The sequence below is a fragment of the Falco naumanni genome, chromosome 2 (assembly GCF_017639655.2).
Source record: "Falco naumanni isolate bFalNau1 chromosome 2, bFalNau1.pat, whole genome shotgun sequence".
In the NCBI taxonomy this organism is placed as follows: domain Eukaryota; kingdom Metazoa; phylum Chordata; class Aves; order Falconiformes; family Falconidae; genus Falco; species Falco naumanni.
This window is the reverse complement of record NC_054055.1, coordinates 73,832,539-73,859,630: the sequence shown is the minus strand read 5'-3', so window position 1 is coordinate 73,859,630 and position 27,092 is coordinate 73,832,539. Positions and strand designations below refer to the sequence as shown.

General features: G+C 40.6%; 1 protein-coding gene across 4 annotated transcripts in view; it reads right to left on the bottom strand.

The window, feature by feature from the left end:
* Window positions 1-566: 566 nt before the first annotated feature.
* JADE3 (jade family PHD finger 3) overlaps window positions 567-27,092 on the bottom strand; it is a 68,135-nt gene continuing 41,609 nt past the window's right edge. For all 4 annotated transcript variants that reach the window (XM_040584846.1, XM_040584849.1, XM_040584848.1 and 1 more), the window contains 8 exons: window positions 22,710-22,867; window positions 20,603-20,793; window positions 18,139-18,350; window positions 15,366-15,533; window positions 9,801-9,917; window positions 8,872-9,345; window positions 5,534-5,651; window positions 567-4,005 (listed from right to left, as the gene is read on the bottom strand). In XM_040584846.1, the coding sequence (XP_040440780.1) occupies window positions 3,113-4,005; window positions 5,534-5,651; window positions 8,872-9,345; window positions 9,801-9,917; window positions 15,366-15,533; window positions 18,139-18,350; window positions 20,603-20,793; window positions 22,710-22,867 (2,331 nt within the window). In that variant the 3' untranslated portion in view covers window positions 567-3,112. The remainder of the gene's footprint in view (window positions 4,006-5,533; window positions 5,652-8,871; window positions 9,346-9,800; window positions 9,918-15,365; window positions 15,534-18,138; window positions 18,351-20,602; window positions 20,794-22,709; window positions 22,868-27,092) is intronic.

The following is a 27,092-nucleotide window of genomic DNA, read 5'->3' as shown; positions in this document are numbered from 1 at the left end:
CTCCTCTCTGGCAGCAAGGTGTATCACAGCACCGGCCTGTGGGAGTCGGGGGAACTACAGCAAAAGGTCATGCAAAACCGACACAGAACATCCCCCCCCGGCACTTGCTTGCACCGATTTTGCACACACACAGCAATAGCTGGCTGTTAAGTATTTACTCGTGCGTATGTGTGAGTGTACAAGAGGGATGAGACAGAAGGCCCGGCTACGGCTCCTCCTTTATAACTTAATTTGTCCAACCAGGGAAAACCAGTCATACTACGGCATAAGCGAATACATTAAAAAGTGAGGCCAGGGTAGCAAATGGTCTGTTGCATTTGCTCAGCCGGGCAGAAACAAAAGCCAAGCTTGGACTATTTGCTATACACAGCAAATTAGTGTTCAGCAACTGCTTTTTGGGAGGCTGAAGGGGAAAGGTTTTTCTTGATACTTAACTTGTTGAAGTATTGCCAACTCTGCAGAAATAATTTACTCCTGATGGACACAGTACTGCTGTTAGACTGATGAGTTTAACAGCCCACCAGACACAGAGGATAAAGCCCTGAATAAATCACAACAAATGAAAATTCTGTTAGCAGTTTCATAATTTAATGAAAAAGTACTTGTAAAAAGGGGACATCTGAAAAAGACCGAGTCCATCTTGGAAAATTGAATATATATATATATTTATATATATAAAACAAAATGCAAAAACACAAAAAAATTTGACAAATAAGGTTAAGAGGTAATACTTCAAACAGTTAGCCACCGAACACACAATAAAAACTAGCAAATGCACTTTGGGAACAATACTTGAGAACTACATAACCAAGGGCTCCTTCATATTATCTATTAAAATCATGTAAAAATTAGCAAAACCATTGCCCAGACTGGAAACAACTGAATTAATAACCCCAGAAGAGCAGAAACACTGAGTTTTGCTGAAGCACCATTTTCCCTCCCTTCTGTCATACGCTTCTGGCCACAAAATAATACGAACACTTTGCTGACCTCCCAGATGAGTGTTCCCAATACAAGCTTCATAAGATTTCATGACCAGTGAGAGAGGATTACTAATAAATATTGAAGGAGAACTAAGAGAATCAGAACTGGAATACAAATGAACAGACATTTGTTTACTTATTCTGAATGACCCATGGCTTAGAACACAAAGCATTTCCCGTTAAAATAAAATATGTGGAAACCTAAAATGCTACTGCATATTTACACCAGAAGAAATAATTTTGAAGATACAGCTCTAGAAAGATCAATTACACAAATATACATAAAATCAAGAAGTGAAAAAAAAATAATTAAAATTAAGATGCATGAAGCAAACAGAGCAGAATTGCCAAGTATACTTTTTTTTTTATTATTATTTTTTCACTACTGAAAAGTCCTCCAGACCCTGACCTGCTAGTCCTGTTGCAACTAGGAAGATTTTGAAGTTTAAAACAAATCTGAAAATGTCATTGCCATTTCCCAAGCTAAAAGCAATAAATTAAAGGTTATGAAGAAACAGGTGATTGTTTGGATTCTGCATAGTCATCTTCACGCTGGGTGGGGAGCACTACATAGAAACGACATGCCGTATGACATGCCCTATACAACCTACAGCCCATTTCAGCCAGTGACGTGGGGACAGAGGATGTTGCGTATTTACGAAATGTACAGCATTTCAGAGAAAAACAGTGCAGTTATTTTGCTGATCAACAGAAAACCACCTGGAAAACAAGAACTTTGTTTGCATTCAAACAAAAATCCTGTTATTGAAACGAACCGACAAGGATTCCCTTTCCTTTTTGCTTCTTCAGTACTGGCTGAAATGTAATCACTACTTAACAACTGCTAATTTTAAAGGACATACAAAAAAGTGTTAGTTTGGGAAACAGCAACTGATCCAGAGGTTGACAAGCAGCTTAATAAAATAATAGACTTCCAGCAATTAAAAAAAACAAAACAAAACATACTCCAAATGATGACCAGCTAAAATTTTACAGACCTAGATGCCAGAAGTAAGGGTCCTACACCTGTATTCAGGCAACTAGGGTTGAAAATTTGTGCCTGCATAAAAAGTTAAGACAAAATTATTTCTAATTCAGCTTATTTTAAAAATACCAGGTACAAACACCTCTGGACATGATGTCTCAGTTTCAAGAGGAACCTGGCATCACTGGTGATTGCCTAAATGTAAGTGTCAAATAGCATTTTTCTTTGAAGTAGTACATCTACTTTTGTAAACACTATCCACAAAATTAGCCATCTGTACTTGTTAGCTGGGTAAAATATTTACAAGTGCATCCCACAACAAGCAACTATGTACAGAGATTAAAAAAACTGAAGTACTAGAAGTTGTATATTTACAAAATAAGCAAATTATTGTGAAGAGAAACAACCTTCAGCACGAGCAGGGAACGGGGGGGCACGTCTAGAGGTCAGCGAGTTTGGCAGTGCCAGTGATGCCTGCTTCCACCCTCCACAAGGAGCCTGCAAACGCCACTGCAGTTCAAAGCCTCCTGTAGGAGAGGATCGTCACTTAGTAGTCACTTTGGGCCTGATCCAGCAGAACACACTGGCATGTGCCGGGAGATCTGAGCACAAATGTTCCCGGGGGAAACCAGCAGGACTTTTTACATGCTTAACTTCCTAACACATCTGCGAGTGCGTTGCTGGATCAAAGCCATACGGCAGGTGCCCTAAGAATGCAGTTTCAGTGTCTCCGCTTGCAGTCTCTTGCAAGCCATAGAGCAATGCAAGAATTTCTTTAATACCTGTCCACCACCACAAGATTGACGTAACATGAACACGTTGCCTCGCACGTAAGCTGGCAAGGGGGAAGCAGTTTCCTGAATTTATGCAAAGATTAACCGCTTCGTGCTCTCCCAGATGTTACCCTCTAATAAAACACATCAATTTACACATGACTTTGCAGTAACTGAGTTAACCTTGCGAAGACAGCAAGCCAATTCACAGTTGAACAAAACTACTCTGCTTTCTCTCCCCTCCCCCCATCCCCTACTGCAACTCTTCCTAACACAGGTCCTGGACTATTTTTCTGGAACCTTCTGATGCTGAGCTTTGCACTGGTACACTGGAATACATAAAGGCTGAATTACCCCGTGGGGGCTTCTAATCACCTTTGTACCGAACTGTGAGAAATCATGTTCTTTTTGTTTCTATTGTGGCAATCTCTTCCAAAGTCCTTACTTGGGCTTTCTCTCTCTGAGCTACTGCGTCTTAACCTCACTTGCTCTTTGTTTTCATCGCTTTCTGCTTCAGAGTCACTCAGCTCTAAGTCAGGACAGTACCCATCGTTGTCCTGGTACGGAGCACCTTCAAGTGTCTGCTTGCTCCACAAGCGATCTTTTGTCGCAAGTCTTCTCGTTGGCTTTTCACAGCATCGGAGATCTTCTGTGGTCCTCACCAGACTGTTGGTAGCCTCTTTAAAGGACCGGCTAAAATGTTCTATGGTGGATTTTCTGAAACCGCTCTGGCTGGCCAAGTGAGCCGTGAGCACGGACTCTTGTTCGTAGGACGTCTGGCTGGAGCTGTCTCTCTGGCTCACATCTCCAGCCCTGCCCATGAGACCGTTGGATTTGGCCGCTAGCCTCGAGTTCTCCTGCTGCACCCGCCCATTCCCAATGGAAGACTGTCCATGCAAAGCAGCCTGGAGTGCTAAGGGCTTCCCGGATGGCTGGCCCCGGTGAAACTCCAGCATCTGTGTGGGGACAGAATCCTTCACCTCACTTCGAGGCTTGCCGATCCCTGCCAGCGACCCATTACTTCTGCTATCATGCTGATACCTGGCGTAAGATTTTGCTTTAATTTCAAACGATTCCTTTGACATTGGCATGCTCCGTTTGCTGTAAACAGTGCTGTTGTTGTCAGGAGAAAGCGGTCTGTTTCCAGGCTTCAGTGAGTTATTTTTGCAATCTCCTAGTGCCGATTTGGGCATTTTTAACTTCAGGGTGATCCTGGGAGGTGGGTAGAACAGTGTGTTCTCTAGTGCACTTGTCAGGGTATGGCCTACAGGAGGAAGAGATGAGAGGGTAGGAGGAAAAAAAAAAAGAAGCTTTTTAAAAAGAGGGTAATAGTTTTGTTATCTGTAACAAGTTTTATAGTCCATTAGAAGGTCATTCAACAGTAAGAAGCATTTGCAAACAATTAGCATGAAATTATTTTAGGACATTAGAGAAGTTGGGATAATGAAAACTGTTCCAAATGATCCACCGTTTCAGAATTTAGGTAAGCATTTTAACATTTCCATTAAAAACAACAACGTGCCCTTTTTACAGGGCTTTAAGCCAGTGAATTGAACCAGTTTTGAGATATGACTGAAGTAGTTCCAACAAAGCTAAAAAAAGTTCATATTCAGTATTGGATAAAGAAAAAACAATGCTTCAAACTGAGTTTCAATTTGGACTTAGTTCAACCCTCTGCTTTGTTTTATAAAATCCTCTACACTTTAAAAGTCTTTTCAGCCCAATATATTAGTCTTTATGGTATTATATGCATACAGCACCCATTGCAAAGTAGCTATCAAGCTTGTCTAATAAGCATTTAAAAAGCACTTTTATGTGTAAAGATATAAAATGAGTTTAGTAGACATTTCTAATAAAATGCACTTACACAAAACCAAAGTGCTTTATTAGAGTCCTGCTGCTTCCACGAAGTACTAGTATGATCTATAGCAGTTTATAACCCCCACCCTGTCAGTACTAATGAAACCTATCCTTGTTTCAGGGGTAGAGCAAAAAAAGCACAAAGACTTCACTCTAAATTGGTCATTAAAAACATAACATGTATCTTGAAGGAACAGAGAGATCTTAATTTCACACTAAAGAAACAGCTGACTTCCCGATGAAAAAGCCCCACAACACGTAACTGCACTGTAATGTATACCCTTCCTCTTTCCAAATGTTGTATTCCTTATTACAAAATGGTCGCTATAAAAATTAAGGGCAGAGTGGGTTTTGGTATATCAACATTCCTACCTAGTTACTGTTCATTATTAAAACCCAGAGTACTTAAACTCTTTTTGAAGGAAGAAGAGTAACTGTGGATGGCGAGCTAAGAAATGCCTCTTTGCACTACTCATCAATCATGCAAGGCAACGTAAGGACAGCAGCGATTCCTATCAAGTCCCTCTTCCCTTTTGCCTGAAGGAGCAAACTACTGACAGCAAGTGAAAAACCTTCTCAGCTCGAGTGCCACAGAGCTTGCTGTGAGGAAACAGCACCATGAACTAGCAGCCTAAGAAAGCAAAAACCTAGAGATCACCACTAGCTCATTTCTGCTATCTGGATGCCATAGCGATTGATAAGTAATAGGCACGTGCCAGAAACAGCCATAAAATAAAGAAATATCCAAGTAAATATTTTAAGGGATTAAAAGAGGTTTGTGCGTGTTGCTACTTTCGTTGACCGTGTACTTGAAGAAAGTTTTTAAAGGCAGATTTACAGTGTTAGAAACACTAAGCAGGAACATAAAGAGAACACATTTTTTATTTTAAATACAGACAGAATTTGTAAATATTTTACATTTATATCGTTACCTGCAGCAATTTCCTGATTAATGAGCTGGACTTGCAAATTGAAGACCTGTTCATGTACTTTACTGTGAGATAACTTCAGTTTCTCTCTCCTGCTTACCATGTAGCAGAGATTTCTTACCTATGGAGGAACAGCAGGAGACTTAATAAGCAATAAGAAAGTAAATCCTGAAATAGTTTAAAAAGTGCATCAAAACCAGAATTAAACAACATTACGTGCAAAATCCCTTGGCAATGTTCTTGTGAATATTACTAAACATATGTAACTATGAATTTAAAAAAATCCTGGATTTTTTTTTTAATTGCCAATCTTGTGAATGCCTTGACTATACTCTGCTGTATATTTTCGTCTAAGAAGAGTGAATAACCACAAAATTCCAGTCAAAAGTAATTTCTAAGACTTGCTCGTCCGTAAGCCTGCTTCCACCGTGTACAATGCCAAGGATGCTACTACTGCAGGCAATACGGGATTCTCCCAGAACTTCCCTGCAAAGTGTTTCATAGAATAATTTTTAACAGCTAAACTATGTTTCCCCTAAAATTACTGCAACATTTTGAAATAAAACTTTTTACAAAGCTACCCAAGAGAGGCAGCCTGTTTAGACTAAAACTAACATGCATATCACCTCTAAAAGAACACTATGGCTTCTGGTGCAATGTACACATTTTGGCTGACTCCATGGCATTGACTCTCATGAGGTTCAACAAGGTGAAATACAAGGTCCTACCGTGGGTCGGGGCAGTCCCCAGTATCAGTACTGGCTGGGGGATGAAGGGATTGAGAGCAGCCCTGTGGAAAAGGACCTGGGGGTACTGGTGGGTGAGAAATTGGACATGAGCAGGCAATGTGTGCTCACAGCCCAGAAAGCCAACCACATCCAGGGGTGCATCAAAAGCAGTGTGGCCAACAGACAGAGGGAGGCAATTCTGGGCCCCTACTATGCTCTGGTTAGACCCTCCCTGGAGTACTGTATCCAGCTCTGGGGGCCTCAGCACAAGACAGACACGGACACGTTCGAATGGGTCCAGAGGAGGGACTCAAACATGGTCAGAGTGCTGGAAACCCTCTCCTCTGAATAAAGGCTGAGAGTTAGGATTGTTAAGCCTGGAGAAGAGAAGGTTCTGGGGAGACCTCATTGTGGTGTTTCATTATATGAAAGGGGATTATAAGAAAGACGGAGACAGACCAGGGCCTGTAGTGACAGGACAAGGGGCAATGGTTTTAAACTTAAGGAGGGTAGGTTTAGATTGGACCCGAGGAAAACATTTTTTACAGTGAGGGTGGTGAGAGACTGGAAACAGGCTGCCCAGAGAAGCTGTAGATGCCCATCCCTGGAAGAGTTCAAGGTGAGGTTGGACAGAGCTTCGAGCAACCTGATCTAGTAGTGAAAGACGTCCCTGTCCATGTCTTTAAAGGTCCCTTCCAGCCCAAACCATCCCGTGATTCAGTTCCACATAATTCACTATTAGAGTTGATAGCAAAATTTCTACCTCATGTAATGAGAACAGGAAGAGGAACTGAAAGTTCTTGATAAACACTTCAAAGAGCTTTCAGAACACAAAACCAGCATAGGGGCTGGTTGAAAGATATTTGCTGAACATAATTCACTCTACCATGTCTGTTCAGAACTGGAACCTCTCTCCCCAGAAAAGAAATTCAAAGATTCCCAAATCTATATTCATCCCAAGATATAACAGTAGAAAGTCTTGGGGCACAAGAAGTTCAGAAACTTTGAGAGAAAATGTTTTAAACTATGAATTACCTCCACTCAGAATAAGTACATAAATTTCAACAAAATTTCATGCAAACCAACCACCTTGTCAAAAATCTCAAAATAGTTTCCTGAAAGAAAAAAAACATCCCAAAATTCCAACCCTACATTTGAAGCATGTTATGAGTGATTTTGTTTTTCATTTTTAATACGGATCTATATCCAAAGTAGTCCTGAAAAGGGGATCCAAGATGGATTATGACTAGATTCAAGACAACAGTTACACTGACAAGTGCAGATCTTGGCTCCAACACTTTTCTCCCTGTATTTCCATGTCCTTCTCCCTCTGCTACCGTTTTCCCTTTTCATACAACACTACTTTCTCTCTTCTGCTTTTCCTTCCCCATTCCTCTGCAATGTCTCTGAAACACATTTAGCACATCCACTTTACTTTTCTTTACATTCACTATCTATCTCTAAACACTTGAAAACTGCAGGCAATCACTAGCCAACAGGCCAATTTAACGGGCAAAGCCTGGCTTCCTCCCTCATCAGCTGCCAAAAGGCAGCACCCTGTATGCCTTCCTAATAAATTCCTGCTCTGAATTTTGCTGATGGATTCCATATTTTCAAAATAGCAGCTAGCTGGCAATCTGATAAGAGCTGATAAAATGGTAATTTCCTTTTCCTCCTTCTCGGTAAAGCCACACAAGTAGTGGTAGACTCAGTGAGTTCTTTTCAGACCGCTAACCAACCGTAGCACCTAAGGCAGCTACGTGCAGTGAAAGCATCTAGGTCAAGACAGTGATGAGTGATTCAGCCTGCCCACTACCTGGGACTAGCTGACACCAGCAAAGAAGAGAGGTGAGTAATACTCCTGAATCAGATGCCATGGGAAGTGGTAGGAGTACAGGCCAGCATTAGGGTTCTCCGTGTGTGGAGCCAAAGCGTCACTGTGAAAGTTAACCATCTGGGTCTCCACCTACTTGTCTTCAAACCATGAGGGTAAGAAGCTCTGCTTTAATGCATTTTTAAGATTCTCCAAAAGCTTAATGCATACCCAACCAAAGAATACTTACTGCTTTACCCAAATCCAGAATTGGCTATTTACCATTCTATTATAATCATTACAAAACACCTTTTTAATTACAAATCGAGAGTCCCTCCATACCAAGACAGAAGGTGGAAGGATAAGAATTTGTTAAGCCTGCCCCATTCCTTTGCTGTTTGCACTTTTGTTTAATAAAAGTCATATTTTTTGGTATTGAATCTGTATCACTAGCAAGTACTACAGCTGGGTCAAAGTAATTTACTCATAATTTTTTTAAAACATTTACTCAGTTGAAGTTGAAATCAAAGAGTCAATTAGGAAATGTGTCCACTGTGTATAGAAACATGCATCTTAAAATACATAACGAATAACCTGTAAGCAAGTCAGGAAGCACTTCTTTCACACTGGATCTCTCACTGGACTGAGAAGGGAACAGGCAGTGCAGCATATCAAAAGACTGGAGTTGAAGGACTTTTTTTTTTTTTTTAAATATTATTTTAAAAATCACTTCCCTGTGCTTCCCACATTCCCGCTTTTGTTCGTCAACAAAGAAAAAATTTTACCAGTTAAATTCTTACCCTCTCTAGGTCCTGCCTCAAATGCATGAACATCCTCATGCGAGTATGAATACTATCTTCTTTTGGCTGCACCAAGCCATTTTCTTCATCCTCCTTGGGAGGAAACAACGGTTTGTTAAAGTTACTTTTTCGCTTTAATTTCCAGTAATTGTAGATGAAGTCTACAGCAAGTTTAGGAAGGCCAAGTTCTGCTGCAACATCCTCCACTTTAACTAGTGAGTAAAACTCCTCTTCCAGCTCTCGGAGTTTTTGGGCTCGCAAACTGGTTTTCTCGCTCTCCGTTTGCTTCTGGTCTGATACACTCTTGGGGTGCTCATCAACATCAGGCAGAGCATTCTGTTTGTTCTTGCTGTGCTTTAGACAATACGACTTGAACTTAACCTCATCCCCATCATCCAGGATAGTCTTCATCTCTAAACTATGCTCAAAGGCACAGGTGACATGAAAGGCAGTGATGCAGCTTTTCACGGAGCACTACAGACGAAATAAAACAAAAAACCTCAATCACTAACAGCAGCAACAAAGCAGAAAAAAAAGGACTGAATCATTTTAATTATATGAAAGTCTATCCCTACAAAAATCTGTTTCCTAAGCACTCTTAAAAATAGCTGTTGATCTCTTGAAGCCGGTGGTACCTGATTTAGTACTTTCTTGTTTGTGAACAGTGTTCAACAGAAGGACATTTCTATCCATCTCTGGCCCACACAGTAGCAGTCCTTATACATCTCAGCCTTATTCAAAAGAAGGCAACTCAGGCTAACTCTTAAATCTCTGTGCTAGTGAGCTAATTTGATAGTAAACAGGTGTAAAGAAGTAGGCATCTACCCAATGGTCACCTGCATCGTGAAGCATCTCTGAACACAGGAAGAGCAAAATTCAAAACTGAAACTGCCCTTCTCACACAGGCTCACCACAGGACAAGTACATACCTGAATGCAAGCACCAGTTTTCAGTTTGCATAAACTACATACTAGAGCCCATCGACTTGGTGGAATGTGAGACACCTTTGTGATTGGCTCCATCCTTTCTGGGCAAGCAATACTGACCTGTAAACAAAAAAACAGCATTGAAAGCAGTTATCAAGGCAATAAAAACAAGCTCTCCATTAATATCAGAAGAGGAAATACGACCACACATTCATCTCACTGTGAGAGTTCCATGTGCTTATACTTCTCAGCAAGGGACCCTAAAAGATCCCACATGAAAACAATGGTGTGGAATACTACTAGTTTAACCTGGTGGCTAAAAAGTTGCAATTCTTCAAAACATCTGAGGCATTTACAACATGCCTTGTTACGAACAAGTTGAGAGACTGCAGTAAGTGATGCTTATTTCAGTTCCATTCTGGGGTTTGTGTTTTTTTCTGATTTCTGTTTTTCCCTCTGCTGCTTTCACAGGTCTAACTTAAAAAGTACCAAAATACAAGCTACTCAGACCAAACCAGGAACACATACTTACCCAGAAAGTTCCTTCTTTAAGATCCACAGATCTGCTACAATAGCTACTTCTGCCAGCTCACCATTCGGGACAGAACCAGATCTATCAGTCAGCAGCCAGGGAAAGCCTCACTTCCAAGCTCTGCCTCTCCACTGAGTGCTCCCAATGCAAGATGTGATTCTAATACACTTTCCTAACTACAGATTGTATCGAGTATAATTTGAGAAAGAATACAACAAACTTCTCTTACTGCAAAGCATGGTATATTCTCTTGTGCCAGTTTTCACATACTTAGTCTGGATGATCCATTTGTCTCTGGTAGACCAGATTATGGATATTAATACTAAAAGAAAGAAAAAAATTCACATAAGCGCAGGATACCTTTTCCTATTCTTTGTTATACTAACATCCACATATCCATTGTGATAGAAATTTCTCAGCTGCCTGTTGTCCATACTCAGAAACAAGGACTGTCCTACAAAATTTGGACACCAAAACAGACATAAATTAACTCCATAGGCTTCCCTGAGATACTCCTGACAGACAAATTTTATCCAAGGGCAGAAACAAAAAGCTGGCCAGCTCTGAATGACCAACATGCAGAACTGGGCCAGTATGAGAATGGCACATAGCAGAAGATTTCAGTGAGATAAGTGCTCTATCCCAAGAATGCCAGTCTCCAAAAGCTTGGATTTTGATGCTTACAGAGCACTTTTGGAATTTATCAGTTCTGTGCTTCGGAGGTCTACCTGCCTGAAGCAGAAATACAATGCTGATTCTCACTAGGAAGATCTCCACACTTTCTATGAACAATCCACCTGTACAGAGCAGACCTGTATTTCCAGTGCTGGGATAGAGGCCTACTTCTCAGAAGGGTCAGATCTAAGAATTCAAAGAAAGGAGGTTCCTAGGTCATGCTCTGTGGCACTGTGAGGCCAGAATAAAGCTGATTGCTTAAGAAAGCATTAAGGCTGAGATTTGAACAGCAATTTTTTTTTTCCTAGAAAACTTTAAGAGCATTATGCTACAGTAATTTTCATAGATTAACTCCATAATAAGACTCTCCTAGGGAAATCCAGGTTATATGAATTAGTTTAACATGTAATAATTACACCACTGACTTTACAAGAGCCAGTAGTCCAAGCTGAATTTCCTAGCTTCCCTTTGGGAGTACATCAACAATCACTTGGTGCAAGTGTTCATTTTAAAATCTTCTTAATCTCCGAGGAGGGAAGGCTTTGCTTCAGCAGACCTCCTCTGTAAAGCAGGCTTATCCAAAGATACCAGTGCTAAGTTAATCAAGTCTGAGAGTCATAGTTGCTATGCTCAGGCTGACTAATTTTGCTACTCTCTCCTTATCATTGCTCTAAGGATCATTTTAAGTAGGTGGAAAAGATAGCTTTGCAAAAGTTGATCAACAGTTCATGAATGACATAAATTGACTGAATTAAGAGTTGTATTTGTTACAGTACTTCACCCTCTGATCCCCCAAACTGCAGTCCACATCTTGCGGAATATACTGAGGTCAACCTGCTGCATGCCATTTCCAGAAGTCCTCATTAGGAAGATCATGTGATGCTTCAGAGAGGGTCCAGGTTTTACCAGACAAGAAGGAGAATAGGCAGACAATATGCGATGCCCTCATCAGGTAGAGATGACCAATAATTTAATCCATTGTGGCCTTCCTATAAATTGATGGGAAAGCGACAAAGCTGTCCTTGAAATTCTTGAATGGTTCCACAAAATCACGTCCAGCACTCGTAAACATCATCAAATATAGCTTTTCTCCTTCCAAAACGAAAGAGCCTTTCATCAACCTAACTTGACCTTGCTCATAACACAGCTGGTTACAAATCACACAGGTATTTCTGAAACAATATTGTACAAAGATTGACCACAATTCTCATCCCATTTACCACTACACTAAGAGGCAAGACTTCCTCTGGGAATGAAGGGATTGTAGCAACTTGTCAGGTTGTCTATATTCCTCTCAAAAAGATGCAAGAATCTTTGGTGAATTTTTTTGGAGACTGAGTAACACCAGCTTTCCACTGTGCCTCCCAGCAGGAGCTGGGAATTGACATAGATCTTCTCCTTGTCCCTCTCTGTCCCTTTTAATGCTCTCCCTGCTCCTTCCCCAGAGGGAACTCATAAGGTCAGGAAACATTTATGTTGGAAATACTGTCTATTCAGCTTGTAATGCTGCCTGTTTATATTACGCCACTTGTAAAAGCACAAAGAGGCGCTTACAGAGTCAGGTGTGATTTATTTATACTGGCCTCACGCCACCTGCATGTTTCTGATATTCAAAGAGAGGAGTCAAGGCAAAGTCTGTTTGAACTTCACTGCTCACAAGGGATCCAGAGAGTGGAGAGGCCAACCTTTTCATTCCCCAAACCTCCCACCCCACGGCAGAAATGATCCATCTGCTATAACATGTGGCTGTTTCCTCTGTTATTTCTTCACCTTGTATCAGGTTACATTTTGACTGCTGTACTCTGAAGAACCAGTTTTAAGAGTGGGATAGAGCGAAGAACAGGCTGTTGAAGCATCTTCTCTGTGACTGTTACACACATGAGCTGCCATCTCGATTGTCACCCTGCTGTCCTCTGCGCCCCTGCTAACCAGACAGCCGCAGCTGCAGGAGTGCACAATGATCTGCATCGGTGGCTGGGAAGGGCAGCCCTGTGGCTGGAGCACAGCCACTCACAACGGCAGCTAAGGGTAGTCAGTTTGATACCCTTCCAGCTGTAGCAATGAAAAATAACTTACTGCTTCAGCTAACACCACATTGATTGAGGGAAGACATAACTGTAATGGGTTATCTAAGGCAGAGAGGGACCCTGAGTTTCAAAACACCTGGTCCAAGTTTTCTGGTCTCAATGATTCCTTTATTTAATTATTTTTTTAACAGAACTCCTTCCAAGAAAACATGAAATAGACTATGCATTTACACTAAAAGACAATAAAGGCAGAAGATATAAACCAATGAGTACACTGTGGAAAGTAAAACCTGTCAAACGTCCCAATCAGTCAAGAGAGGGTCAAGAAAGCCTTGACAGCATAAGATCACAAGGGAGGGAAGAAAAAACATCTTAAGATGGTGCTGAATGAGTTAATGAAGGAAAACACCTGGTGCAATTGCCTGCAACAATGCTAGCCTATAAGTGGTGACTGACAAGTCCCTCTGAACCTTTTATCACAAGGCACAGACATGTTTATGGCCCATTCCTCTCTTCATTCTGCCTTGCTCCATTTTGTTGGTTCCACAAGAGGAAACGGCAGTACACTTTGTAATTAATCTGTTTCTTTTGGGGGACTTCCAGCACTACTATCTTGGGGAGAAGAATAATAGGTATATAAGAATACGCTTTCCCCCCTAAAATTTCCATCCTCAGGTCTTCAGACTCTGGGTCTTTCTTGTCCCAATAGCACATAAGGCCATAGTGACCCTCCAGCCAGGAGCTGACCTGCCATTTTAGCAGAGACTCCCAAAGGTTTCTTTGGCCTCTCTGGCAACTAGGCTGTTTTACAATGCAGGAGGCAGAGAGAAAATGGATCCAAGAGGCATTTCCCACCCATACTGGCAGGTGCCACCTCCTCAGTATGCCTGACACACTTGGCATTGGTGTGGAGGAGACACGGTGCCTGAGGCCTGGAGAGACTTTCAGCCATCAAATGGGCTGTAGGAGCAGACAGATCCAAGGTCTCCCACCTGGGTGCTCCCCTGGCAGCTTCTCCCCCTCAGCTGGAGGGAGGTGGGCAGGCAGGAAGGCAACGTGTGTGTGCTCCATGCCCTGCTGCTGCCCGCTTCCCAAACTTGCCACTTCCTCTTTTGCTAGAAAGAGAATCAAGGCAACCACATGCAGAAAGGACCTCTTAGGAAAACCAATCTGCTCGGAGCCAGGAGAGCTTCCAGCCAAGACACTCTGTAAGTACAGGAGAAATCGGGAGTTTGGGGTGTTTGTTTGTTTTTTAATTTTAAAATAAATATTTTGGTTTTCTCTCAACTACTCTCTCCTTAAAGGTAGAAGAAACTGGGAAGTACAGGCAGCCCTTGAAAGGAAAAGTGCAACTGCAAAGATAAAAGACATCTCCTTGAAAAGCAGATATATGCCTGAGACAGAGCTAGGAATTACACACTGCATCTAGCTGCTATGTTAAAAAATTACTCAATCTTAACATCTTCCTCAAAGTTTTGCAAATGTGAGGCCTGGCTGCACTTAGGAGCAGAAGGTTCAAAAAATAAGGCATCCACCTCCCTTGATGTCACAGTGCTGACAGGTCAGGCTACTGCCTTGCCTTAAACTACCCACTGTAATGGATTTGTGGATCTTAACGGAAAGCAAACAGAAATATTCCAAGTATAAAATGAAACACAAACCCTACCTATACATGAGTTAACATTTCAGTTTACGGAATTATACTGTGATGCTAAACTTGATTCAAATGGAGGAAAAAGAGTAAAGCTTCATTATGAAACTCTCCATATACACACGCAGGTGTACCAAAAAAGCCTCTACTTATAAGGCATAACAAAGAAGATAAAAAGCCTCATCTCCCCACTGCTCAGAAAAAGTTTAGTTAGTAAAAACCCTAACTACGAGTCTTAGAATCCATCCTATACAAATATGCCATGTTTTGTCTTTTTTTTTTAAAAAAAAAAGGAAAGAAAAAGACAGTGAATGTATTCATATAAATTATACACCTAACTGAGCACACAGATTCTTCAGAAAGTAAGAGAGACTATGAAGCTGCATAACTGGTGTAAGCTAGTGTTCACTGTACCCTTTCTAGCAGGTCACTCAGATACCATAATGGCACCAAGAAGTGACTGCTGAGTAAATGGAGAGGACAAAGTGATTAATTAATGGAACATAAGCTGGACTCTCTCCCAGCCTTCACAGACTGTGCAGACTCATCAGAATAAAGCCCGGTATTAAGCCAGACAGATACCTTAAATCATGAGAACATAAAAAGGCAGAGGAGGGAATAAGGAAGGGGAGCACAGAGAGGAGTTTATGATACAAAAGAAAGAGGCAGAAATTAGGTTTTACCTCTGGAATCCAGAGAGCACAGCTCACATGTGCCCACTTGGTCCCTGTCCTGGTAGCTTTCATGGCACCTCCTCTTTTGGGACACAGGAGGCACTGAGGATGTATTCCCAGGACACAGGTGCGACACAGCCAGCTCCCTTCGGGTACTTTTAAGATTCCATAGCACGCCTTGGAAGAAAGAGGTATTGAAATCATTGTGCTGAAACATTTCACACATAAGCGTTAATATTCATCCAGAGCAAAGCTTTCAAATAGTAAAGGCACAGTTTGGCCTTCATTTAATACTTCTCTGATTTCTTAAACTTAAAATGAGTCAAGTGATTAAAGAGATAAACAGCTTCTAAAGCAGTCTTTTTATGTTGGTTCCTTTTTAAAATATGTGCTGATATTATTTGTTTATAGTGTAAAACACACCCACTGTGACTGCACAACACCACTGGTGTTAACCTCTGACTTTGCTTTTAGTGACTTTTAAATTTTTGAAGTAAAACCCAGAGATGTTTCTTTAAATTTGCTTCTGTATCTAATACTTTTTAAAATCACAATTACATACTGCTAATAACTTTACAGTCTAACATAATTCTATTTAGATGTGAAGGGATGTTAGCTGTTTGACTGAAGACCGTTTCCTGCAACATTAAACCGCCTTTGTGGTTACAATTCTGTGAATTGTTTGTTACGTAAAAAAAAAATATTTATATAACATTGCAACAAAAACTACAGTACATACTGAAATTATCAGGTGCTGGGGTTTATGCCTATTTCCTGAGTACTGCATTTAACCCCTTCAAAAATGAGAAATTTCTTAAGTTTTGCTAGGTCTGAGAATTAAAAACAAAAGGAAAAAAGAAAAAAATAATCTGCTTTCTGATTCAAATTTCTAGCAGTTTTTAATGGTTAACTACACATGTATCTAGATACATCCTGCTGTATGTGCATACACACATATTAAGCTAAGTGTATCTGAAAACATGGGCTGCCACCAAGGTGTAATTCCACTCAACTGCTCCAAATAAAAGGTTTATCAGAAGGGTGGCTTTCAGAGGAAATCCCACCATTCCTAACACTGTCTCTGGGATCAATAACATTGAAAGACTCAACAGAACACGATCATTAGATGTAACCACTCTTCCAGATTCAAATCTAGTATAAAATCCACACACTTGCCTTCCCAGCCTTCTGTTTGTAAGATCTCAGTATTTAATATGAAGTGGTAACATAAAACATTGCACATTTATGTCAGGCTTGTAGAGTAGGGGACTTTCCTGAATTAAACTCTGCAAGGCTGACTAACCTAAATGCAATTTTGATATGACAACTGTTGTAAAACCCAACAGGGGGAGCTGTAATCTAAATTTTACAAGTGATTTTTTTCCTCCTATGTGGCACATAGCCACAAGCATTCTTTCTATTACTAAAGCAGAAGTGACATTACACCTAAAATCACACTTAGGGGCTTGGAAATGGACTGAAACTATTTTCTAATTTAATCCAACTAGTAAGTGGAGGAGGCCTAGACTACTAAACCCAATAATTTCACATGTTTGAGCTTGCACAAGAGGACACTGTGAAGGAAGAAATTTCTCACACTCATTTTTCCCCCAATCTCCAAACCGTGTGATGACAAACAGACTTGAAGCTACTTGGTGAACCAGAGCCGAGCCAGATGAAAAATCAATTTGATTGGTTGTTGTTGTTAGGATTAGCTCTAGCCCAGATACGGTCCCCAGTTCGTTTTGGGCAGATCCGGCACGGGGAAGGTCAGGAGCAAGGAGGCAGCAGGCCATCAGCTAAGCCTCCGCTGTCAGCAGGCAACCACAAGCCTCCAACTGCAAATGTATCATTACCTTTGGAGAGGCACAAGCAGGGGCTGAAGCAGACAGCCCAGCTGCCAGCCGTATTCCTGTCACTGGCTGCGTTACTGTGGCACTCCAGCTCACGCGGCTGCTTCACATGGTGAATCAGATCAGGAAAACGGCCAGGCTAGAAGCCAGCCCACCGTGAGCAGGGAGATGACAGGTCCTTTTTCAGCCAGAAGTTTTCCAAGTATTACTTGCAGTCGTTACAAAAATACATTTTAAAAAAACCCCCTTCTTAGTCTCTTCTCAATTTATAGCAAAAACTCCTTCCAGAACAGAACGCACAGAAACCACAGGATTCATATCCCTTTTTTGATTATAAGGATACCTCTCCCTGACTATGTTGAGCTCAGTCAGTGTAAAGTCTTGGCTACATGTGAAACTCATAAACATGAGCAACATTCAGACTGAGAACACCATTACTGCAGGTGCTTATGCCTGCTAAAAAAGATCAGTCTGTTAAAGTGCCTACATGTTGTTTCAGACGGCTAAATTTGGACAGCTCATGTCTGGCCAATTAACTAGTAAGTCACAGAGGAAAAACCCCAGCTCTGAAACAAATGATCTTTAAATTCTTCACAAATAGGCAAGCCAGCATTTCCTGCCCTGTTCATCTACAAAAGCAGGTTTAATAATAGGGGGAAAATTGTTTACAGTCACAGAGGAAGTACTTGCAAGTCCCAAGAACACATTTTGTGTTCCTATTGGACTGCAGATGTCCACATATTTACCATGCTACGCCACTTACTCTACCGTAGCTGTCAGGGTACAGAAATTCAATTTAGTATTACATCACCCTTTCTACCCAGAAAATCACAAAGCCCTCCTATTAACATTTAATACCAGTTCAAAGCCACACTTGCCAAGGTAAACTAAGAACACAGGACAGTGTCAACATTTGTGCAGGCACTAACCTGATGGACACAAATATTACATTTGTCACAAAACACCATGTCATTCCCATCTTCACTGTCAGGGGACCGGCACACATCGCAGATGACGTCTTCATCATATTCAATACCCAATCCTTCTTCAGTCTCAATAGCGTGATTCATGTTCTCATGACAGTGCCGTTCCAGCACTTCAATTGTCTTTTCCATTGTGTTTTCATCCAGGGGCCCGCATCCTGTGACACAGAATAGGGAAGGGGAATTAGAGGACAGTCAGGTGTCTCTGACAGAGTCTGAGATGCAATAAGAGAAGACAACTTCTAGCAACTAAAGCAGCAGACACAGCGTCTTCTCTCCCATCACACATGGAAAAAATAATAATAATAAATAAAAAAAAAGAAAACCTTTTTCACCCACTGGCTAGTTGTAGCATTATTCTATAAATACAACTAGAACTAGAATAGAAGTTTAAGTTGTACGTAGAACACTAGACTGACTGTTCAAGAGAACACTACAGCCTAAAACAGACAGCAGTTGCTGTAACTACTAGCAGCTCTCATATAATCATTCCTCCATCTCCCTGACTTTAAGAAACAATAATGACATCCAAAATCACATACAATGTTCTTCTGAAGACTAACTCCCCAGGAAATAAAACTTACCAAAACACTTTAGATCTTATAAAGATAACAGAAGTTACCACCACCCAGTACTACCCAGTACTACTTGACTGATCAGCATGACAGTTATGAAAAATGCTTCTTTTATTTTGTTGTGGGCCTTTAAAAATAAATTAGTAAATAAATATACTGTTGACAATCCACACTATCTGTTCACTTGAACACTACACATGCCATATATATACACTTACAACTAATCAAACTTAGTGGAAGCAGAACCACTTAAAAAGGATTTGCTGTGACACTGGTCCTCAGCTTGCAGCCTCAAGACATATACTACAAAAGAAACCCTACAATGTTCACAGCTACAAGAAACCTCCAAACTGCATCCTTTCAAAATCCTCAGTCAAAAACCATGCTGCTGCCCATAGTTTACTATTTACTCAGACCTTCAAAGGCCTCCAAAGGATATTCATGTAACATTAATGTCAGAGATTAACATTTTAACTGCTTGACTATGCACAAGAACATGGCTATCAATTTTGATTCCTTGTTGCAAACCATAAACAGGGAGATGGAAAAGATAAGTGACTGCTGATACAAAGTGCCTTCTGCTATTAAACTGTTCTCTCCCATGCCCAGATATTTTCTCACTCCCTGAAAGAAGGAAGTTACAGGATCATTCAGGTGTGAAGAGGACCTTCAGAGGGGCTCGAGCCCAGTCCCTGGCTCCAAGCAAAGCCAACAGTGAATCTCCAAGGCAAGACTGTTGCTCAAGTATGTCTAGTCAGATCTTGAAAATCTCCATGAATGGAAATCTGCCCCACAGAAAAGCTAACAGCATCTCTGCATGCCTGGGAAGCTTGTCCTTGCTTCTGCCTCTTACATACATCCTTTAGCACTGGAGCTCAGTTGTGAGCTCTCCTTCACCAAACCAGTTTCCTGACGCATCTACTTGGTCTCCTGAATGTCTGCATGATCTTTCTTGTGCTTGGAGGAGACTGTTCTTGAAATCCTGCTAGCTCTCTTAACAGCAGTTCCATTCTTTGAAGCTGCCGGCCAGATCCCACTTACCAATTACCCAAATAAGTAGAAACCTGCTCTCCCAAAGCCCATGACCAGAAGGCTACTTCCTTTCCTCGCTACCCTCAGGATCTCAGTCACCACTACTTCCTATTATCACAGCCCTACAGATTTTTCCTTGTTTGTCAACAGCAAATCCAGGTGATGCCAGATACCTCCCTCTCTTGCCCACCTGTCCTTCCTAAAGGACCTGCAATCATCCATGGAAGAATGCCAGCCACCCAGGCTATTCCACCACGACTCAGTTATTCCAGTGATAATTCCAGGATTATTTTCCATAGCTCACTCCCCCTTATGGCCCCTCTGTATCCACAACTTGCATGGAAAAAAGAAAGTTTATTTAGCAGATTTTAAACGAGCTAACATGTGTGAAACTTAATTACTTTGTTAAGAACCCAGCATGCAAGCTCCTCAGAACTTCAAATTTGTAGCAACAGTATGTTCGAGTTTAAGAAATGGAAACATCTGCTTTTCCTACATAAAATTTTTAACTTTGGAAGTCCTAAAATTAATTCCACCTGGTGTGGGCTTTTTCTCTCCAGCCTCACTGTGCAAAAGTTGCACATGGTTTTGGATGTGCAGAACTTCTTAGGCACAACAGGTAAAACACAAAACATTAACAGATTGAGCAAGTAATTATTTTAAGCACTTTTACCTCCTGTTTTTCTTAGCATTTCCATTCAATTCTCATTCAGCAATTTTTAAGATATCTCACAGACCAGACTATAACTCAAACAGCAGAAATTAACTGCTGCTTTTAAAATTAGAACATGTTGTGAAGTTACCCATTTCTGTAAGCTCTTCATTTAGCTCTTGAAGCCAAAAGATGTCCATGTCATCCAAGTCATAGCGACACACAGATTCTGCCAGTTCCAAAATGTTGATGTAACCTGGTTCTGTAGGCTCTTGGCTGGAACAGTGGATGTATTTCCTGGGTCGCGTATACAGTACTTCTTTCACCTTTTCTGCTACAACCCTAAAGTAAAAAAAGAAATAGAGAGTTACAGCTTTTTAAGACTCATCCTCGCAAGACATGAAATATTTGCTGTAAGTGTGAAGAAATCAGCGTTTCACAGATCTTAAACTAGCCAGCAAGTGTGGCCAGGCTAGGGAGACAGGATTCTGTAAATGTCATTTCTTCACACAAAATGTGCTAAGGTTTGCTACGTATACAGAATCCTTTTTAAAATGTAAGCCTGTGCATATGATTTTCAATTTCACAAATGCTACTAGTGTGATGATGCAAATGTTTTTGAAACTCACAGAAAGTACTATGCACAAAAGCCCCTACAATCTTTGTTCTATATTCTTCTTAAATGATAGAAGGAAATCTTGCCAACTGATTTCTTGAAAATACCAGCTTTTTCATGAAAGCTTAGTTTATTCTATTGCAGCGTGTCCGTGTGTGTGAAGAAATGCTTGCTCCTCATTTGGGATAAACAAGCTACCCATATTTTGTAAATGACGCTTTATCCATGCTAAAAATGAGTATTTTTGTTATGTAAGAACCATTCTGATGCCAAGCAAAAATGTAAAGGGGAAAAAACAGCTAAAAATCAACCAGAAAGCAAGGGAGAAAAATACTGGTGTTTTCAATCTTCCAATTATTTTAAGAGATAAAACTCAGTGTTTGAGTAGTAAACTAGACTATGGGAAAGGAAAGACTGGCCTTAGCTAGATAAAGTCAATCTTTTTCTGAATTCAATACATGAGGCCCTGCATGTGAAAGGAAGACGGGGAGATACTGAATGGAATGGTGCCATGTGTGAGCAGCTCTGCATGCTTTCTGGAGCTAAACCCTCCACAGGACAAGGATAAAAGAAAAGCTGAGGGAAATAAGGCAAGAGAAGTAAGGAATGAGCAGGCAGCAGTCAAGCAGTATCCCACGTAATTCTTATTGGACAATGTGGGTTGTCAGTATTAGCACAAACAATGTTCTTCTGCCGTTCTTCTTCCCCCTTCACCTTGCTCATTTTCCCCTCTTGTTCCCTTGTGAGCTTTTCTTTTCTCCAGTCCAGCCAAATCTATAGCAATTTTTTCCTCTAATGTAATACTGCTGGTATGAGATGCAATATATTTATTTTTAATAACTTGGTACTGACAATAGCCCCAGTGGAAATTAAATTATGCTGGTATCAGCACTTTCACTGGACAATTCATTTGTCTTTGTCTCAAAGACCATGTTGGCAATAACATTTCTACGTTGAAACATACTCTGTTTCCACCAGGAAGAGCTGCAGGACTACAGTGTTGTGTTTTCCTGGTCTAAGCACAGTGTGAGAGAACAAAAGACTATTTATCTATTTCCTGAAACAGAGATCACTGAACTTCTATAAAGTTAAGCAGCTGTGGTGAGAGAAGGCAGAAAGGGTTAAAGCTTTAGCAACAATAACCAAAATTAAACTATATGAACAAGTGAGTAACTTCATCAGGTATCATTAAATACTGCATGCCTACTGCTCTGTATCATCATGCTTCACAGGGAAGCCTTTCGAGTAACATGTGTAAGATTTGTGTTTAATTTATTAAACTCACCATATTCAAATGAGAAAAGTTTTTAACTCATAGCACCATGTGACTCAGGAAGAGATCTCCTTTTCAAAACTTGCAATGTAGATACACTAACAGTGTACAGACAGAACCAGATCTGGACTGAAGTGTGTCCTGGTTTCAGCTGGCATAGAGTTGATTTTCTTCACATAAAAAATATTCACATAAATGTTTTAAAAATTGGTACTTGTATGGTTTAAGAACATGCCTGAAGGCTGCTGCATTGGAGATTTATCCGTAATAACACAGGAAAGGTGACTGCACTCAGACAACCTATTGTTGAGAGACCATCTTCTCCAAATTGATGTTTCTTGCACGTGACCTGTTTCTGATCGCCATTACCTGAGAGAAGGCTGTGGAATAGTTTCTGGGCTGGCTGGAACCTGAACCCCTTTCTCCCATTCTTGTTTCCACGTGTCCGCAAAGATATAATATTCATCAGGGTTGACATGGTGAGAATCTGGTAGTTTCATGGCACTAATGAGATCCTTGCGGAACACCTGCAAGAAACACCAGGGAAAAGAGTGGCTTGAGAAAGAGTGTTGTGTCAAAGGAAGCAGTAGGTGTTTTTCTTAAGTCACACTGAAACAATGCATATACCTTGATAATTTTTTAAAAAGAGTATCATCATATAAACCAGTAAATTTGAGATTACCTACATTATTAACTCTCAGTGTTATCAGGTGCGGTATGACAAGTTTGTGCTAATTCAAAAGCACACTGTTGCCCAAACGCTAATCAGAAGGAAGAAGGCCGTTACAGGTGACCAGGGAGAGGAAAGGAGGCCTGGGTCTGATTTAAGACTCCTCACCGCATCACTTTCAAATGACTTATTTTACTTGTCACTCTGCAGGCTTTTACCCCAACTTAGACACAAGGTAGCATATCCTTTTCTTTCTCTCAATTTAGCTACTTTAAACTGTCATATTCATCATGGGCTACGAACAGTTGCCATGGCGAAATTGATGTATAGGCACTTCTTCGTTTATTAAAACCACTTGAAGTTTTACTGGTCAGGATCTCTGGGATCAAAGATGAACAGCTGCCTTTGCTGAAACACAAGACCTGTGTGGCTCTGTGCCTGAACCCCAGCGATGCAGGCACAATCCAGCCTCAGCATCCTTTAGCAAACCTACGCAATGAAACGCGCCATCATGAAACAAAGCAAACTCATGAGTGACAGTCCTCCAGCCATAACATTCAACTCTTGGCTCAAGAGAATTTTGTTTTTACAAGCATACAAACACAATACAAATACAAAAAAAATATAAATCAGTCATGTCAAAGCTTACTTAACGTCAATGTCTGTCAAATACAGATGCAAGCAATTTAAATAAAAGGCATCTGCGTCTTTTGTAATTTTTTTTTCCTCCACTGCTACAATGCACCAGTTTAACGTTCATAAAAGCAAAAGAGTGACTATGGCTTAGTGTTAGGGAGACATCACAACTAATTAACTGTATTATCATAACGAGAAATCAAATCCTCAAAGGGCAATAAAATGAAACAGAAAATATCCCTGCAATAAAGCTGTGGCAGGTTGAACTCTCTTCTTACTAATTCAGTTTTATAGCCAGAAGAGTGATAAAATATCTCAGAGCCAAATATCTTCATGTACCCTTTTCAATTTGACAGCACCAGACCGGTTATGCTTACTGCAAAAATTCTCAGCTGTTCTTGGAAAACATCAAGTAAACATTATTAAAAAAGGCTCTATGCTAAAAACAGGTATTGAAATAGGCTGTGGGTGACCTGGAACATCGGTGTTACTTCATTATGTCCTACAACCACATCTCACATGGGCTGCCAGGAGAGCAAGCTGACTGAGGGAACTCAACACCCAGACTCAAGGCTCTCTTGCTGCTGCTGTGTTATCTGCTCTGGGTCAGACCAGACTGTTCACTGTTGTCTTTGGTGTAAAACTCCGCAGGTACCTAACCAGCCTGATTAACATCTGAATGACAACAGTGAAAGCATTACGACTGCAAGCATCCATTTTTTCCCAAGCAGTATGTGAACACACAAAAAAAGTAAAATTATTTATGCCACTTAAAAGGTATTTTCATTTTCTGTGTTACAGATACAGAACCAGGATTATGAGAAACACTAACATGGGACAATTCCAAAAGGACTCCAGAAGGAAAAAATAATCCAATAAATAAGTAGTGCAATGACTGGTTTAATTATCAGAAAAGATATTCCTTAAAATTTATCTAAGTGCTTTACAAACTACCTTTTAAGCCACTGACGGAATATAGAAGTAGAGTGCCTCATATCAAACCCACTATTTTTTAAGCATTAGATCAAAAATGCTATTAAAGGCATCAGTATTATAACTACATTGCTTAGCAGCAAAGTCATCTTCTGATCATCCATTATGTATGTGAACTGTATCATCGCTATTTTTAGAGCACAAATCCCCTGGATTTTTGTTGTTTTTCTGACTGCTGTACAGTACTGACCACATCATCACCATGCCACAATTATTAAGTTTTCTAAAATTTACAGTAGAGCTACCACCGAAGGTCAGAGATTTAACCAATATAAACGTAACTGCTGAAATCTGAAGGAGCCCCAAAACTTGACCAAGAGACCAGTTCCTAAAAACTGCCTATTCATACCTGTGATAATAGTGCAAGTGAGTATTTCCTGCAGATGCTTGGAATCATTGGAATAATCTCTAGTCCTCATCATTCTTTATTTCTTCATGTCTGGCCAAGCAGGGTCTTCCAACAGTAAAATACTCTCAGAGGACAGTGTATGAGAACACTCACTCTGTATTTCCTTTGTTGTGGAAGTAAACCAAAACACCCAGGGGACCCAAAGAGAGTTTTCTGACAAATCAAGTCAATTTTACTTCAGCAGTCAGCCTCAAGGCTATGAACTAAGCCAACTCAATGAAGAGCAGACACACACCTTCAGGATTTAGATACCCAGCTTTTCCTCATGGTTGTTTCTTTTTGAACACTTGTTTCAAAACCAGTGCAGCTCCTTTACTAACTATCCAACTGGCAACAGCTAGTCCGCTCCACAGCACATACTATCCTCTTGGCAAGGACCAACTTCACTTCCAGTTACCCCACAAAGTGCAGTGGTCATCCTCTGGTTACCCAAAAGCAGTTCTATTTCTTACCATACATAAAACATAACCCTTCAACTTTAGTATCACACATCTTGAGAAGACCCATGCCACGTCTAGGCTAATAAGGCATTCTCATTTGGACACATCATTCCTCAAGAGCAGACTCAGCTAGCTCTGCATGTCTTTACCATGATAGAGAAGGGCCTTGCACAGCTGAGCTACAATTGACCACAGCTAGCGGAGCCAGGTCACACACACAAAAATGGGAAATTCCCCAGCACTGTAAGTACTTGCTAAAGTTACTTTGTGACAGTGGGATTTAAAAAAAAAAAAAAAAAAAAAAAAGCAGCAATTGAAAGCATGAAAGAAGAGATGAGTTTTAGCCCTGCTTACCATGCAAGACTGCTTGGTCTGAACTTGTCATTTGATTTTGCTACCAGAAATTTTTAGTTTCAGCTGAAAACGGTGCAGTACTTTCAGCTAATGACGTCAATGAAAAATGTGTTTGCTTATGTAGTAATAATAGTCATCATCGCTTTGTTGAGAGACTAATAATTATTTTACGCTTTAGAGCTGGGGCTTAAATCTAGAAGAGACCTTGTTCTTTGGTCAAGATTAGCTTTTTGCTCTGCAGAAGTCTGCCTTGTTTTGCTAAGGCAATAAGAACGTCCTAGTCACCTCTACTGAGATGCACCACAACTCTAAAGCCTTCAAAAGCTAAATTCTACAAAAATTCTCCAGAAATAAGGATGCTCTGCTCCCCCATGGCACTAATGCACCAAGCAACAACAATATCACGGAGCTGTGGAAGGAGAGATATGGTTCATACGTTTTATTTGTTTTTCAGACTTACTAGTCTTATTTGGAAATTATGTTAGAAGAGTATGTCAAAAAAAAATAATTAACTTCTTAGAACCTGTTTGTAAGTGCTTCATCAAAAGCTGTCTGTGACTTCAACCCAAACTCCTTCTGGAAGCACTCTATGAAAATCCAATACACAATCTTTCTCAAAGGACTCTCCTGTGCTTACTCTGTGAAGAAATCAAGCCTGTGAAACAAAGAACACTATTTTGTGTGGAATATTTTTATACACTAAAGATACCAGGGATGATACAAGTAATGCTACAGAGAATTACAGTGAAGTATTAACACTGAAGACAGAGAATGGGTCTTGACTATACAACAGCCTTCTACAAACCCTATCTTCACTGAACAAGTCAAACATCAGATCTGCAGACTGCAGCCACCTTTTGTTCATGACCACTGCAAACCTACCACATTTAGAAGAGTCAAATACCTTTTCCAATACCCCTCTGCAAGATACTACTGAAGCTGACTGATGCTATTGCTCATTCACCCTATTTTGCCCAAATGCATGTGTGAGGGAAAACAAATAGATTGTGCTACCTCTTAAAATGGAAAGAAAACCAGTATTTCTTCCTGTGACACACTCTGAGCTTTCCAGTACTTGGACCATTTGCTTACAAACCCCCAAAACAAAGGTAAGCCGCTTGTCACAGGCACCTAGGCCACCACTGAGAACCACATCTCAAAGGTTGAAGTAAATTATGGGTTAACTGCTGTGTTGTTAAAATCAAAGCAGGATTTCTGCTGGATTGTATGTAATTGCTTCAGTCCTAAGG